This window comes from Hirundo rustica, chromosome 20 (assembly GCF_015227805.2).
Source record: "Hirundo rustica isolate bHirRus1 chromosome 20, bHirRus1.pri.v3, whole genome shotgun sequence".
NCBI classification, from domain to species: Eukaryota; Metazoa; Chordata; class Aves; order Passeriformes; family Hirundinidae; genus Hirundo; species Hirundo rustica.
Genome location: NC_053469.1, coordinates 410,224 through 425,017, shown reverse-complemented (window position 1 = coordinate 425,017; position 14,794 = coordinate 410,224). Strand labels below are relative to the sequence as shown.

Below are 14,794 nucleotides of genomic sequence, written 5' to 3'. Positions count from 1 at the left end.
GATTGCACATGATGTGCCACAGGCATTTAATCTTCCTCTTGGAGAGACCAGGATTCAGTCACAACTTTCACTTGTTGATGTGAGGTTTTGGAAACGTGGATTCGCACTGACCCTGGGAACCGTTCAGTCGTTTGGTTTGCGAGGCTATCATCCAAAAGGTTAACGATTTACCTGGAGATGGAGGATCTGGCTGCAATCCTCTTGCATTCCTGTGGTGTGTTAGTGCAGCAATGGGTGTGCAGGTTCAGAAGGGCAGAGCTCCTCCGGCTGTCCCACCCTGGCTGGTCCCGCAGCAGCTCCTGCGTGGAGCCCCGTGCCAGCCGGTGCCAGGGGCGGTGCTGGTCCCTGCGCGGCCCAGCCAGGGCACGATGCCCGGGACAGAGCAGTGTGTGCTCCTGTCCCTGGTCCTGCCCTGTCCTGGGCCCTGCAGAGCAGCTGCACCCTGCCAGACCCGGGGCCAGCCCGTGGCTGCTGCGCAGGGGCTCTGGCCTGACCTGTGCAGCTGAGAACCAACAAACAGCTCGTTTTTGCTGCAGCTCAGCCCTGGCAGCTGTGGGTCCCTCACTCCCTGCTTGGGGTAGGGTGGTGTGTGCTACCAAGTGTTCAGGGCTCCAGCACTGCTCTGGCAGGGCCCTACACCAGAGAAATGCAGCTCTGGCTTTAATAGACAGATAGCAATTGCTCTACTTAGACACCTGGAATACGAGCAAGATGTGTGAGTTCCTTCTGAGCTCCCAGTTACCTTTTCCCTAGTTAAGCTGGCCTCTCCTTAGGAAAAGGAAACAATTTGTTCCTGTTCCCTGCTCCCAGTGGAGCTTCATATTAAGGGATGTAGGAATTTCTTTGCCAGGCAGAGAAGTCTGATTTTTCATATTGATTTATTAATGGTGTTTGAAATTGGTGGTGTAAGCTTGGGAAGGGATTTGTCTGTGGCTTTCTGCTGCAGGCTGATGATGTGCAATCAAGGCAGGTCGTAAAGCAGCACCAACAAGCCAGTGTGGAGACCCAAGCTGGGACTGGGATGCACCAGCCTGACTGTGCAGAGTGGTAATGGAAGGGAAGCCTTCTGCCTTTCCTATTTTTTAGGTAGCTACCCTATTATTTAGAAATAACTGTAATAATTTATTTCTTTAAGTCATTTAAAACAGATTTTTATGGAGCATCTGTAAGGGAAAAGGTTCCAGGGCTTCAGTGCTGTTGTGCTCTGGTGTGGAGAGAAGCCAAGTCCTGAAAAAGCTGCTGCTGCCCAGGGGCAGCTGCTCCTGGTGGCGTGAGGGCCAGAATGCCTCCACAGAGCAGTGGGGGTCTGGCTTAAATCCCTCATCTGAACCAAATGCTGCCAGATAAGGAGTACTTAGGGATAGATGTTGCTGACTGGAAACTGTTCTGAGAAATGGTGCCAGTGGTATCCTTTCTGCAAAGTGCTGCTTTCTTGATGGAATTGGGTTTTTTAATCTGTTTAATCAGGAGAGCTTGAAAGTAAAACCACCTTCTGACTTGCAACTAGTTGTAGAATCTTTTGCATTGGAAAATACCTATACGATCAAGTAAAAAAAATAGTTACTAATTATTATATTTTGAAAATATTATGTGGCTTAAATGCTCAAATCACTTGCCTCATGAAACACAGCACAGTATTCCTAGTTTTTAAATTACATACTTACCCGAAGCCAAGGATGTCATAAGGGCTGAGGTCACATCTCAGCAGCGATGGATTAAAAACCCCTTGAGACTAAAACAGTAAGTTGAAGCCTGGAGGGAATATTTCCATGGATCCTCTCTGGTGGGGGTGGTGAGAAATAAAATGTAAGGATGAAATGCCCACAATGTGTATAGGCTGTGCAGATCTGAACATGATGGTTTGGGTGGGTTAGGAGGGGCTGGCACATGTTTCCCAGAGTCTGGTTCCCATAAAGGATTTGTTATGAAACGGCACTGACCATGTGGCTTGCGTCCAGCTCAGCTGGATGAAGACGTGCAAAAATTGGTCACAGGCCAGTATGTTTTAGTGGTAGAAAATGATGATTCGGAAAAAATGTTTAAACAGCGCGGTTGGTTTCCAGGCACAAGAGTCTCTCTTGCAGCAGCTGAGAAGGAAAGCCGTGAACTGTAATTAGAAGGAGCCTGATGGATGTGGCCGATTTTGAGGATGCATTGAAAAATTTGTGGAGTGCTCTGAGTGAAGAGGCTTCAATCTTCTTAGAGTAATTTTTCTTTATAGAGAGCCCTCTTCCTGCTATAGCAGTATTTCTGGAGGCATGTTTTCTTTGGGGCATAGCATAGGGTTGTTTAGTCCAAACCAGGGGTATCCATTTGGAGAAGCTGTGCTCTGGGTTGTTAAATAAGCCCTGCAGGGAAACTGAGCATTTTTTTCCCTAAAACTTGTGTGTTGTCTGCTATTTAATATGATCTCTGCCACTGCTGATTTGTAATCTGTGCTTTCACCCTGAAGTGCATGTGGCTGTGTTCAGATATTTCCTTTAAATCAATCACTTTCACCATTTTCCAAAACACTTCTTGAGTTTATTGCTTTTAGTAAAGTGTTTGGACTGTCATTATTTATTACTGGCAAAGTGCTGACAATGTGCTCTTCCCAAATGAGTCTTTATGTGGAATATTTGTTTAACAGGTTTTGCAGGGGAGGCGTCGATGTCCCTGCGGGCCGGGCTGTGCCTGCAGCGCTGCAGGGCAGTGGGCTCTGCCTGGGCAGCAGCCCCCAGCAAGGGGCTCATCTCCGAGAGGGGCTTTGCATCTGGCCCGGGAGCCCGGGCTTCGCTGCGCTGATTAATTGGACAGAATTTAAAATCCTAACCCAGGAAGCTTACGCCTTGTGTAATTTATCTTTCTGGAGTATTTCTGCTGTTTGGCAATTTTTCCCTACTGCTTCATTATCTGAAAACTCCTGACTCTGGAGAGCGGCTCGTGAAGGATGTGGAAGCCGCGGCTTGCCGCCGCAGCCTCCCGAGACACGGCGCTGCTCAGCTGAGACAGCCACTTCATAAGCACTTCATGCTTGCAGCGCGAGGTCTCAGCTCTTTGATGCAGCCTCTGCCTGTAAGGATTTAATGGGCTGCAGCTCAGACTTCCAAGCGGCGTAAATTAAACTTGTTGGGGTTTTTTCTATTGTTTGGCAGCTGCTCTGTCCTAGTTACTCAAGTGCTCTGATCTGAATTAATCCCCGTGTAGAGGAAGCTGCATTAGGCCGTACATTTTGGGTTGTTGCTCTGCAGCAGGTCACGTGCCCTCGTGAGCATCACCGGTCCGGGCGTTCAGCCAGTGGCTGCTCTTGTTGGACACAGGGGCAGCATCATGTCTGTCTGCACTGCCCTCCTCCCTTCCTACAGCTGGGAAAGTTAAATAGGGAGATCTGAATGTGGAAAGAATCGCTCACTCTCTTTTTCATTCTCTCCTGCCATTGGGCTTTTATAAAATCTGAATCTGGCACCCCCAGTTCTCATTGATTCTGAGGAAACAGGATATTTTAGTAGTTTGGAATGAGATGAAATGCTTGCAAAGCCCATATGTTGCTTGTTTTAGGGAAAGGGTCAGGAAGGTTTTAAAAAGTATTTAAACATTTGGTTTACACGATTAGAATAGATTGTCTGGAATGAAGTCCATTACCCGAGGTGATTCTTGCCTCGCAGTTTAGGTTTTCATTGCAGTTCTTTGGAGTATGAGGTAGGTGTTCTGGCATCAGAGTGCCCCAACACAGTCAGAGTTAAGGACTGTGAATAAATGCTGTAGCTGGGATCTAGCCACTGCTGGAACCACGTGTACCTGCTGTGGCAGTGGCTGCAAGCTGCAGCCTGGGAGATGCCTTCTGGTAAGGGGATGGTTGCCAAGTCCTCTGGTGCCAGTTCATAGAACCCCAGCAGCTTTTTTCTTAAAAATATGCCTTTTCCAGTCTCCATTAGCAAAGCTTTCATGTTGGATTAAATTCCTTGAGACCTGCAGGCTGATATTAACTCATTTTGGGTGTGTTTTCAGCTTTCTACAGCTTGAAATTTAATAGTTCTCGATTTTTCATGAGGAATGATCTTTGCATGATCATTGTTTATGGAAAGTAAGATTATTTTGTTTTGTTTTTTTGAAAGGTATTCCCATGAGACTGCAGGTTTTGCAGCACTGTTCCGAAGGTCGTTGTGAAAAAAAATCAAACTTTGCTGCCTGATGGTTCAGATGCTGCTCCAGGTGTCACACTTGTACCATCCCAGTCTGTCACTGTTGGGTCCAAAGCCCAGCTTACCACTGGGCTTTTGCTGTGCATTGTTGATATTTTATATGAATTATGAAGCCTCCTTTGATATTTGGCACTTCTTGTGATCCTCTGTTCCTTTTTATGAGTACTTGCCCCCTCACTTCAAAAGCAGTTCATCACCTTCCTGCAGACAGTTCTTAATAACAGGTTTGGAACTGTCGGGCATTCCTGGGCCTGTTTTATGTGAGTTTCTCTCCAAAAATGTTGAAGAAGTGGCCATAATGTGCACAGACCTCAAATCCCCTTTGCCTGCACGTGAAGGATCTCCTCATCACATGCTCACTTGTACTATGGATTTGCTGAATAAAAGAGCAACCGAAGTGAAGAGGGTGATTAAACTTCTCTAAATTGTCTTGAAATTACCGTATGCTGGGGAAAAATATGTTTGGTATTTGGAGCAGTGCTGGAGCAGTAGGGGTTTGACTCCAGCTGTGGAGGGAAGGGCTGGAGCCCTGGACCTGGCCTTGCCAGGGCCATCCATCCTCCCACTGTGCCAAACTGCCTCACTGCTTATCTTTGGGAGGAGGAAAGCTGCTTCTGGTGGCAGTTCAAAAGGGAGATAATTGGCATGGGGATAGTCTTTGTGAGCTGCCGTTCCTTAACGTCAGAGATTCACTAAAGTACTAATAATTACTGTTAATATCTTTCAGTGGAAACTTTCTGAGTAAACGAGCGCTGGTTGAGGCAGCGTTTAACGGCCGCTGCTGGCATGATCGGAATGCAAATAAGTGTTATTAGCCTAATGATTTTGCTGTCACCACGGTGTGCAGCAGTAGTGTTGTGAATATGTCATGCAGTACCCGTGAATTTGGAAAGTGTGTCAAAACACAACTTCAATTAGTTTGCTCTAATTATGACTCTAGAGAGTTCATAAGTATATCACTCCTCATTAAAAGAGATTTTCTTATATGGATTAATACAGCACATGAAGGGGTGTTTGAGCCATTGGAGGCAGGGCTGTGCAGAGGGAGGATGCCCGTGGGGTGCTGGAGCTGCTGCAGGTCTGGAGCAGCACTGGGCTCCAGCCCCATCCCAGGAGCTCCTGGGCTGGGAAACCTCCCAGGCGGGGGTGAGTGGCTGTGCCAGGTCAGCTGTGGAGGCAGCAAGAGCCTGGTAGGTGGTTCTGGACAGGCTTTTCAATTAAAAATTAACAACAACAAGCCCCAAACCAAAAAAAAAAAAAAAAAAAAAAAAAGCCTGGAAGGAACCCACGCTTGATGCTGAAATAGAGATGTAGCCCAAAATCTTTGCTCTGGTAAAGTTCAAGGAGTAAAAGCAGTTGGAAGCACAAGCCTGTGCCAGCCTGGCTCTCCAGAGAAGCCCTTTGGGATGCTGGGTGTCTGCTCCCCATTCCCAGGATATTTGTAGCGCTCACGTATGGTCTCATCCTATTGCCTGATCATGTTCCAGCTTTGCAGAACAGGAAGAGATTGTTGTGCTCACAGGTGAGCAGTTGGGTAAGGGTTAAGGTAGTAATTGTTTAAATCTTTTAGGCTTTCCTCCCAGTTCTGTGATAATTTGATGAAGAACTTCACCCTAATTAAATATTCAAATTAGGGATAAGTGTCAATATGGCTTCGTGGTGCCTGGAATGATGATTAATTGTATTCAAAACTCTAGTGGCCGCTGTAATCTAAACCAAACCGTTGTTCTTGATTATTTGTGCAACACATTTACCGTGGTTTTGTTTTAAAATTTAAACTAGTAATTGATTTGCCATATGCCACAGAACTGCACATACTTTCACGATATGTGTTTAGGAACTTGGGGACTTTGTAATTGGGATTTTCTTGTTTTTCAGTGGCAGCCTCTTTTTTTTGTCTTCTACAATGCAAAATGATTTGGCTCTCACAACACATAAGGAAAATGCATTATGCAGTCAAGTTTGTAGGTATTAGCTACATTGATCCTGGCCAAAGTTTACATTAATTTAAAATTAATTAGACTTTGTTTCCCATTCCTCGCTACAATGTCATCTTTTATAAAAAGAAAGAGGGAAGGGGAGAGCTGATTTCCATCCAGCAGTCACTGCCCTGTCTTGTGCAGCTGATGTTCTTTTTGGAGGCATCTCTCTGGCTGTCTGTAGCAGCTGGAGTGATGGAATGCCTGGTTGTGCTACCTCAGGGCCAGCGAGTGGCCCCGGAGCAGGCGGGCAGGCAGTGGTCTCCAGACCCTGCTTACAGCCACAGTTGAGACCCCGGTGTCAGACAGGGCTGGTGCTCCTCACCAGCCCCACAAGCAGGAATGGGAGTGCTGCCCACTGAGGGAGGGTCTGCAGGTGTACACCTCCACGTCATCTCTGTCACCCCCTGCCGCTGCAGGCTGCCTTTGGTGTCTGAGGGTCGATCTTGGGCTGTGAACGGGAGAGCAGCCGGGATCCCCGTGGGCTGGGGCAGCCAGGGCTGGCCCGGTGTTGGTGTGTGTGGTTGTGGTCAGTGCCTCGTGGGCAAGCTCCCTTCTCATTGCACACCTGGTTTGTGCACACCTGGCCCTGCACTCCTGGCCTGTGCACACCTGGCCTGTGCACACCTCGCCCTGCACATCTCACCCTGCACACCTCACCCTGCACACCTGGCCCTGCACACCTGGTCTGTGCACACCTCACCCTGCACACCTGGTCCCTGCACTCCTGGCCTGTGCACACCTGGCCTGTGTACACCTCACCCTGCACACCTGGCCCTGCACACTTGCCCTGTGCACTCCTGGCCTGTGCACGCTTGCCCTGTGCACACCTGGCCCTGCACACCTGCAGCACCTGGCAGGTCAGGAGCTGCCTGCTGGCCCGGCCCATGGGCTGGTGCTGCAAGCACAGGACCTGAAGCCATGCTGGAAGGCTGCTGCCTGCCTGCTGGAGCACTCAGGCAGTGCCCACCTTGGGCTGGCTGTGGGAGGACCCCTCCAGTCCCTCTGGCTGAGGGCACGTGTTCCATTTCCCTGGAGTGGCGGTGGGCTGTGCTGGAGGGCTGTCTGGAGGGCAGGGGTCAGCCTTCCCTACAGCAGAAGTTGGTACAAACTTCTGAAAAATACTCTTCTTAGAAATGGGCCTTTTAAATGCCCATAGAGGGCAGAGAAATTCAGCCTTTCTACTGGCTGCCTTTGGTGCATTGGAAAATATTTTTGAATACTTCTGTTAAAAATCAAATGAGAAGTGTGTCATGCCCACAGGCAGTGGTCTCCTGTTTTAAAGTGTGTTCATAACAAACATGCCTCTGCTCCAGAGGCTCTCATGTGGATTGAGTTTTAAACAGCAAACTGATAGCCAAATTCAAATATATTTTCACACCATCTTTTTTTGGTTAAAAATAGCTTTGGAGAGCACAAGCAAACTCAGACTGATGTTTGCTTTTTCTTTTTTTATCTGTGCTGTTCACCATCAGCTGCATCAGGGGCTAAAAATACATTGTTCTTCCCAAAACGTGTCCTGTTTTTGAGGGCAGATAACTTCCAGATGGTTTGTGTGGTAGATAAAACCTGCTGGCTGAGGACATGGGTTTGATGCACTGCTGGAGAATACACAAGGCCCTGTCTCACACACAGGGTGTCCAAGAGGACACAAAGGCTGCCTGGTTCTCCTGCCCAGATTCGGGAGCTCTCGCTCAGGTGAGGTGGGAGCTGCTCCCTCTGCCTCATGCTGCATTGAGCCACTCTGTAGAGAGGAAGCACCTTTTTTATATGTAGCAATGCAGAATATTAATGATAACATTTTATTAAAATTCACACAGACTGGGGATCTGCATTAGAAAAACACAGATTTGAGTTAAAGGGGCAGAGCCGTGCTGTCTTTTCGTGGGTGCTGGCTCGTGTGGAGCTGCTGTGCCTGGCTGGGGGTGAATGCCCAGCTGGGGGTGGATGGCCACCGCTGCAATCCTCAGCTGTTGGCCGAGCCTGGGGCTCCAAGGGTGGAATGGGCTGACACTGAGTGTACGCAGTTTTGGAAGCAATATTAAAATTGGTGTTTGCTGCTTAACCTGTCTGGTGTCATGGGGCTGGACTGAGCTGACAGGAGCAGCATCTCCTGCTCTGCAGTAACATTTCCACATTTCCTCCCTTTCCCTCAGGCACATCTCGCTGACGCTGCCAGCCAGCTTTCGGGGGAAGAGCCACAGCAGCCGCCTGGACTTGGAGCACCAGCACTCCAACCTGTACGCCATCTCAGGTGAGCTGCCACACGCCTCCTGCTCTCTGCTTCCCTCGCTACTGCTGGCCCACAGCAACTTTTCTTGGGGTTTTTTTTGGTAGTACTATTACACCTGAACAAATACTGTCGTATGCGTGGTAGAATCGCACTCAGCACAAGTTTCGCTCTGTTACGTTGTTTTTGCAAGAGGAAGAAGATACCGGATTTAAACCTGATTCTGTCAAAGCCTAATGAAAGTCTAGTCCTTTCATCTGGCTGGAGGAGATTTTAGGACAGTTTGGAAATCCAACAGAAGGTTCAGTGAGCTGTGCAGTTGAAACTGCTTGTGCATAATCAGGGAAGAGAAGATGGCAAAAATGTACCATTCACAGGTTCCTCCTATTAATAGTGAGTGACACTTGTAACATGGGAACATGGCATTAATTCATGTACCATAATCAAAGGGTTATTTAAAGGTAATCTCTGCCTGAGATTGCAGCTTCAGGTTCCTAAAGAGGTAGAATATAACAATTCTGTAATCCTTGTCAGTCCTCGATTTTCTTGTTACTCTCCTGCTGTAATATATTTGGAAATGTAAGGGAAGGTGTATTCCTGTGTTCACATGAGACAATTCTGCATGGGGATGAGAAGCTGTGCTTTCTCTCCTGGGAAAGCACCAACTGCAGCAGCTCTGTGGGTGTTAGTGGGACTGCCCTTGTGCAGGATGTGCTGGCCTGTGCTCATGGTGCAGCCTGAGGAGGTGCCTGCTTTACAAAGAGCCTGAACACTTTACCAGATCCTTACAGGCAAAGCACAAAACAAGGCTTTGTGGAACTGGACAGAGCATTAGTTCTTCATGTTTGCTTGAGCATATTTTCAAGAATATAACTCTTCCTTTTTCCTCCAGTTGCACATTCTCCTCCAGAAACACTGTTATGAGTTGTGCATGTGTTGTAATGGCTATTACAGCTGTGAGCTCTTTCCAAAGAAAAGGTCTTGTCATACGACACATCCTGTGCATTGACAGGATTTTTGTGCACAGCTCCTGACCACGGCTGCCTTGTCAGCAGCTGCGGGGAGGTGCCGCGACAGTTCTCTTTGTGTGCTTAGACCTTGCCGGGGTGGATTAGCCCCAAGACGAGCTCTGGAAGCCATTCCCGAGTTTCCTTTTCCGTCGGTGTCGTGTGCAGCCAGTCTGGGCTATCTGCAGTGCTGCTGCAGTGCCATGGCAACAGGAGATTTAGGAGCAGGCTGCCACCGCCTGGGCTGCTGCCAGGGCTCCTGTGCCAGCGGTGGGTGCATGGAGGAGTGTGCTGGCTGAGGGCAGCTGGGCCTCGTGTGGACAGCCCTTGGGGCTCCCTCTCTTGGCTCCCAGGTCAGAAGAGGGGTTCTTGGGGCTGCTAAGGGAAAAAAAAGCCATTAAGAGCAGTCTCTTCTGGTTTTGGTATGGCCTCAGTCTGCTGTGCGCACAGGAGGAGCTGCTTGGGAAGGGAGGGCTGTAATGGGGCTAAAATGAAGAGCTGCAGCTTGGTCTCTCTTTGCTCTCTGTAGACACCCAAGATTTTCTCAGTATGCGATGAAAAAAACACTTCCAGCGTGTTTGTGGAAGATGAAATGAATTTTGGCTGTCGATCCTGCTTTGTTCCGCAAATATATTTTGGCAGAATGAGTGTATCCTCTCTGGAACTGCCCATTACCCCTTGTGCTGTGTAAAGCAGTTGTTTGCACAAAACTGGAGTTAAGGAAAAAGCGATCCTGAAAGCAGCAATTACAATTTTTAACCAGTCTTTTGTCATTGCCAGTCCTGGCCATGACACACTGCGTGACCATAAAGTTAAGGAGACTTCTCATGGCACATGCTAATAAGTGAGTCCCTGGCAGGGTGCAGGTAGGGAAGCAGTGCCCAGAGCCTATCATGAGCCACGGCAGTGCAGCGCTGGCACTGCTGGCATCATCCTCGTGCCCTGCAGCCTCCCTCGTCCCACCCCGTGCCGTGCACACAGACCAAAAGGCAAAATTAGTTCTAAGCTGATGTGCAGAATGTCTGTGGGTGCTGCTGGGAGCAGGATGCTGAGGAGCTGACAGGTTTAACGTGCATGCTGGGGCAGGCAGCTGCTGGAAGAAGAATGCCTCGCTTCAGACAGACCTGTTGACAGACATGGCTCGGTATTTCACAGCGCAGTCTTTCCTCATGGCCTTCAGTTTAATTAAGATGTTGTTGTGACTACATACTGCCTTCATTTCAGACTTGAACATCTTCTGCCAGCATATTGCTTTGGCTTATCAGAGGCACAAGCACAGTGAGGGAGAGGCAGCCCTCGCAGGCAGGCACAGATAATAACATACAGGGAAAATTCCTCAATGAAGTGAAAAATTATTTATAATAATGGTACTCAAATAGAAGGGAAATAAGTCACTCTAAGGGTATATAAATTTTTATGATAGTGTATAAACAGCCATAGCCTGCCTTGTCTCCCATCTATTCCTGCAGAGAATGAGGGCAACATCTAGCATAAAGAAAAATACAATAAGAAAATGAAGAAATGGATGGGAAGAGCTGGAGGATTGATCACCCAGTATATTTGTATATCCTGATGTAAAAGGTGCTGCTGACAGGTGGCCAGGTTTCTTCTGTATAAAACCATGTGTGTGCTGTCAGGGCAGTGTGAGCAGCCTTGTTTCGATTGATGAATTGCCTGCTTTCTTGATTAAACCTTCCGTCACTTACAAAACAAAAAGCCTGTGTTTCAATGGCAGAGTGGGACATGTCAAAAAAATCTGTCTGCTTTACCTTTGTGCAGATGTTGGGCACAGACTGTAACATGTATTATTAAAATGAATGTGGCATTTACTGTGCATTATTTCTTTCCTGGGAGAAGGGACCTGTAAATTATATGCTAATAATAAGCCTTAACCCTTTCAGGAACCAAGAGATATAGAAGTGTAAATACTCTGCAGGCCTCACCTAATTGGATGGGCTCTAACACCGCTGCAGCACTCTGAAGTTACTAAGCAGTGTGTTCCAGCCCTTGCTGCTGATAATCTGTGCATTCTGCTGAACAGGGTGATCTACTTTTCCCGTCTGAAATGTCCCTGTAGCCATCTGCAGCGTTACATTACAGATAGATGTGTTTTGGGGCAGCAGCAGACAAGTTCGTGTAATTTGACTCAGCACAATCTCATCCTCTCTCTTGGCCTGTTCTCAGATCAAGAAATTGTGTTGTATGGAGTCTGTCAGTCTGTACAACCCCATCAGAATGTGTGCATAAAGAAATTAAAGCCTCTTTACACCAGTTTTGTGCAGGAAACAATTGTATGAACTTCCAGATCCTGCTGCAGCTGGCAGTGTGTAGCCAGAAACCAAACTTCAGTGATATGAACATTTCCAAGGATATTTATTCTGGCAGAAATTTGGCAATAACAAGATGATAATTTACCCTTGGGTAGGACTGAGGTTCATCTTGTGAACACTTGAATATGGAAACTGCTGAGAAAGAAGTACAACAAATGCAGAACATACACTGATATATGTTTGTTGGTAGTATTTTCAAATAACACTTGCCAGCTGTCAGCCCCAAACAGTCAAAACATTTGTGCCACTACCTTGAGAAATGATGTTAGCTGGACATACTAACTTGTCATCCATAAGTTTGGGCGTCCATCCTCAAGTCAAGTTAATCTGTAGAAATAAAACAGGATCCAGAAGCACAGCATCTCTCACCACTTGGAGCATTCTCAGTTCGGTTCAAGACCTTGGTGAGCTGCAGGTGAAGGTTTTCATTCTCTTTAAGAGGAGAAAAGCCATGTCCCCTGGGTTGGAGCTTAGATGTCAGGTCCCAAAAAACATAACACACTTTATCTTGCAATAAAGCAACGTCCGTGCTGTGACCGAGACCACAGCACTTGCTGTTTGTTTTGCTGAGGAGCAGTGGCTTTCCCAGCAGTCATTTGATGCTGGAATGCCTTTGCATGTATTGCTTTCCTTAAAGGTACCGTTTTGTGGTCTTTAAACACTTTAATTGATACGTATCAAGTTCTTGTGTGGAGTGTTTTTCAGTGAGAAGCTGGGCTGAGCATCAGGGAAGGGAAGTGCGGCCGGCTGCCAGCAGCGTTGGCTGCAGTGTGTGTGCCAGCGTGCCATGAAGGAGAGGTTTCCATGTGCAGCTCTTAGAGGTGCCAGTTTCTCCACAGCCCCGGCTTGTTTATTTTGGAGTCGTGCACCAATATTTATTGCCTTAGGGAGGTAAATATTTACTTAAATGGGTATTTATTATATTTATGTATAAATAGGTTTTTATGATATTTAAATATTTATTGCCCTCTTTAAGACACTTTCTGTGAAAGGTCAGAGCAAGCTGTGGTCTGGGAGTTTGGAGCGGGGAAGGTTTGTGAGCAGAGGCTGCAGTCCAGATTCCGCCGGCTGGGTCGCACAGGTTACCAGCAGGAGGCTCCGGGCAGAGCCCCGTGGGGAGGGGGCAGAGGGCCTCAGCCCGGTGCAGCCTGGCCAGGGCGAGGCGAGCCAGGCTCTGGCCGTGGCACCAGCTCGAGCTGAGCTGGGTTTGGGGCTTGTCTGCAGGAGGGTGAGCTGTTCCTGCGGGCACTGCAGCGACGTTTGGCGTTCACTCCACGCAGGTTTCTAATCCTGCTCTCTGGAGGCAGTAGGAAGAGTGGAGATTGATGTTAATGATCTGGAAAAACATCAAAGCCAGTGGATTCCTGAAAAGGAAACCGAGTTGCTTTTTCTGCTGCAAGCTGCGGCCCTTGGCGGGGGGCAGGTGTCATCTGTCTGGGCAGTGGCGTGGGAAGCATTTGCTTCTCACACTGCTCCTGGGACAGCAGTTTGCTTCCTGATTCCTCCTGTTCAGGAGGGGCTAACTTGGAAATGCCTTGGGGTATCTAGCCCCCTCCACCTTTTTTTTTTTTCTTTGGTAGTGACAAAAGAAGTCTCTTTCAGAGGTCCTTCTAGATTTAGATTTTGTTATATTTCAGTGCCCATATATCAACTTCCTTTTTGTCGCAAAATGCCAGGTTATCTGGCCGCGTGTGCCTCTTCCTTAGTTGTCTGTTTCCTTTTAAAAGACACAGTAGCTCTCTTCTGTATGTAGGAGGATAGGTGTTTTAATCAGAGGTTAATAATTTATTTTTACAAACTATTGTTTTGCTTCATTATTTTTGTAGATAATTAAATTATGCACTTGTCACAGTGTGTTTACTAAAACAGATAATTTTGAAAAAAAAGAAAATTCTATTTTTTGGATCAGTGCACAAGGATTGCTTTTATCTTCATCTTCTAGCACAGTTCCTGGTGGTTCTGCAATTGCCTCTAATGTTCAAGGGTTTTGTGAACCCCAGTCTCAGAAGGGGTGGTCCTGTGCTGCATCTTACTGTTGGTCCCCATGCCTTCACTTACGCTCTTGGTGCTTCTTAAGAGTAGAAGTGGAACTAAATATATATTTTGTGACACTGAATTTTAATCAGGATGGTCCAAAAGCCAGACAAGTTGTGACATAAGCTTTATTCTACACTGAAACCTTTTCCTGAAGCTGAGATTAAAGTCAGCCTATTCTTTACCCTATTGCAATTTCCAATCTTTGGACTAAGAGACCTGGATAATCTTCCAGCTATGAAAGGCTCTATTAATACCCAGCAGTTCAGGGAGGCTGGAGTCTCATTTAAAGTGCTGCAGCTGCATATTTCAGAAAAGGAAGTGTTACTTAATACTATACTTACTGATATTCAAAAAGCGTGTTTATTATTAAATTATCCCATCCATGGTGTACAGACCCTTGGTGTGTTGTGTCAGTGTGCCCCATGTGTTACCCAGGCTGTGCTGGGGCAGCAGCCCTAACTGGGGATGATGGAGCCATGAGTTCTCTCACAGGTGACATTTTTAAGACAGACAGTTTTTTGATGAACCTGCTGTCGCCCGAAGTGCCACTTGTTGTTTCCCTCTCCTGTCACGTGCTGGTAGGGGAGGTGGAGGCCCTGGCTGGGTACTGCCCTACCCTCAGCAGGCGAGCATGCGAGCTTCACCCGTGTTCCTCAGCTCACAGTCACCTTCCAGGAGGCTGCTCAGTCTCTGCTGAGAGGATTAACCGGCTCTAACCCTGGACATGAATTATGTATGAGCAGGTGTGTGGGCACAGCCTGGTGGAGGGCAGGGTGATCCCTTTGAGCTGACCTGGATCCCGGGCACTGGGGTGCTTTTATCGATAACTGCAGCAGCAGTGGGTGGAGGCCAGTGGCTGATGGAGGGCAGGGTGATCCCTTTGAGCTGACCTGGATCCCCGGCACTGGGGTGCTTTTATCGATAACTGCAGCAGCAGTGGGTGGAGGCCAGTGGCTGATAGAGGGCAGGGTGATCCCTTTGAGCTGACCTGGATCCCTGGCACTGGGTGCCTTTACCCTGCAGCAGCAGT

General features: G+C 47.7%; 1 protein-coding gene across 6 annotated transcripts in view; it reads left to right on the top strand.

Annotated features, from left to right (window-relative positions):
* The window catches only part of MVB12B (multivesicular body subunit 12B), a 59,626-nt gene that overhangs the window by 20,602 nt on the left and 24,230 nt on the right, over positions 1-14,794 (top strand). For all 6 annotated transcript variants that reach the window (XR_009208443.1, XM_040083000.2, XM_040082999.2 and 3 more), the window contains one exon: positions 8,317-8,414. Coding sequence is in view for 5 of the 6 variants with exons in the window: in XM_040083000.2 (XP_039938934.1) it covers positions 8,317-8,414 (98 nt within the window). In the remaining variant the exon portion in view is untranslated. The remainder of the gene's footprint in view (positions 1-8,316; positions 8,415-14,794) is intronic.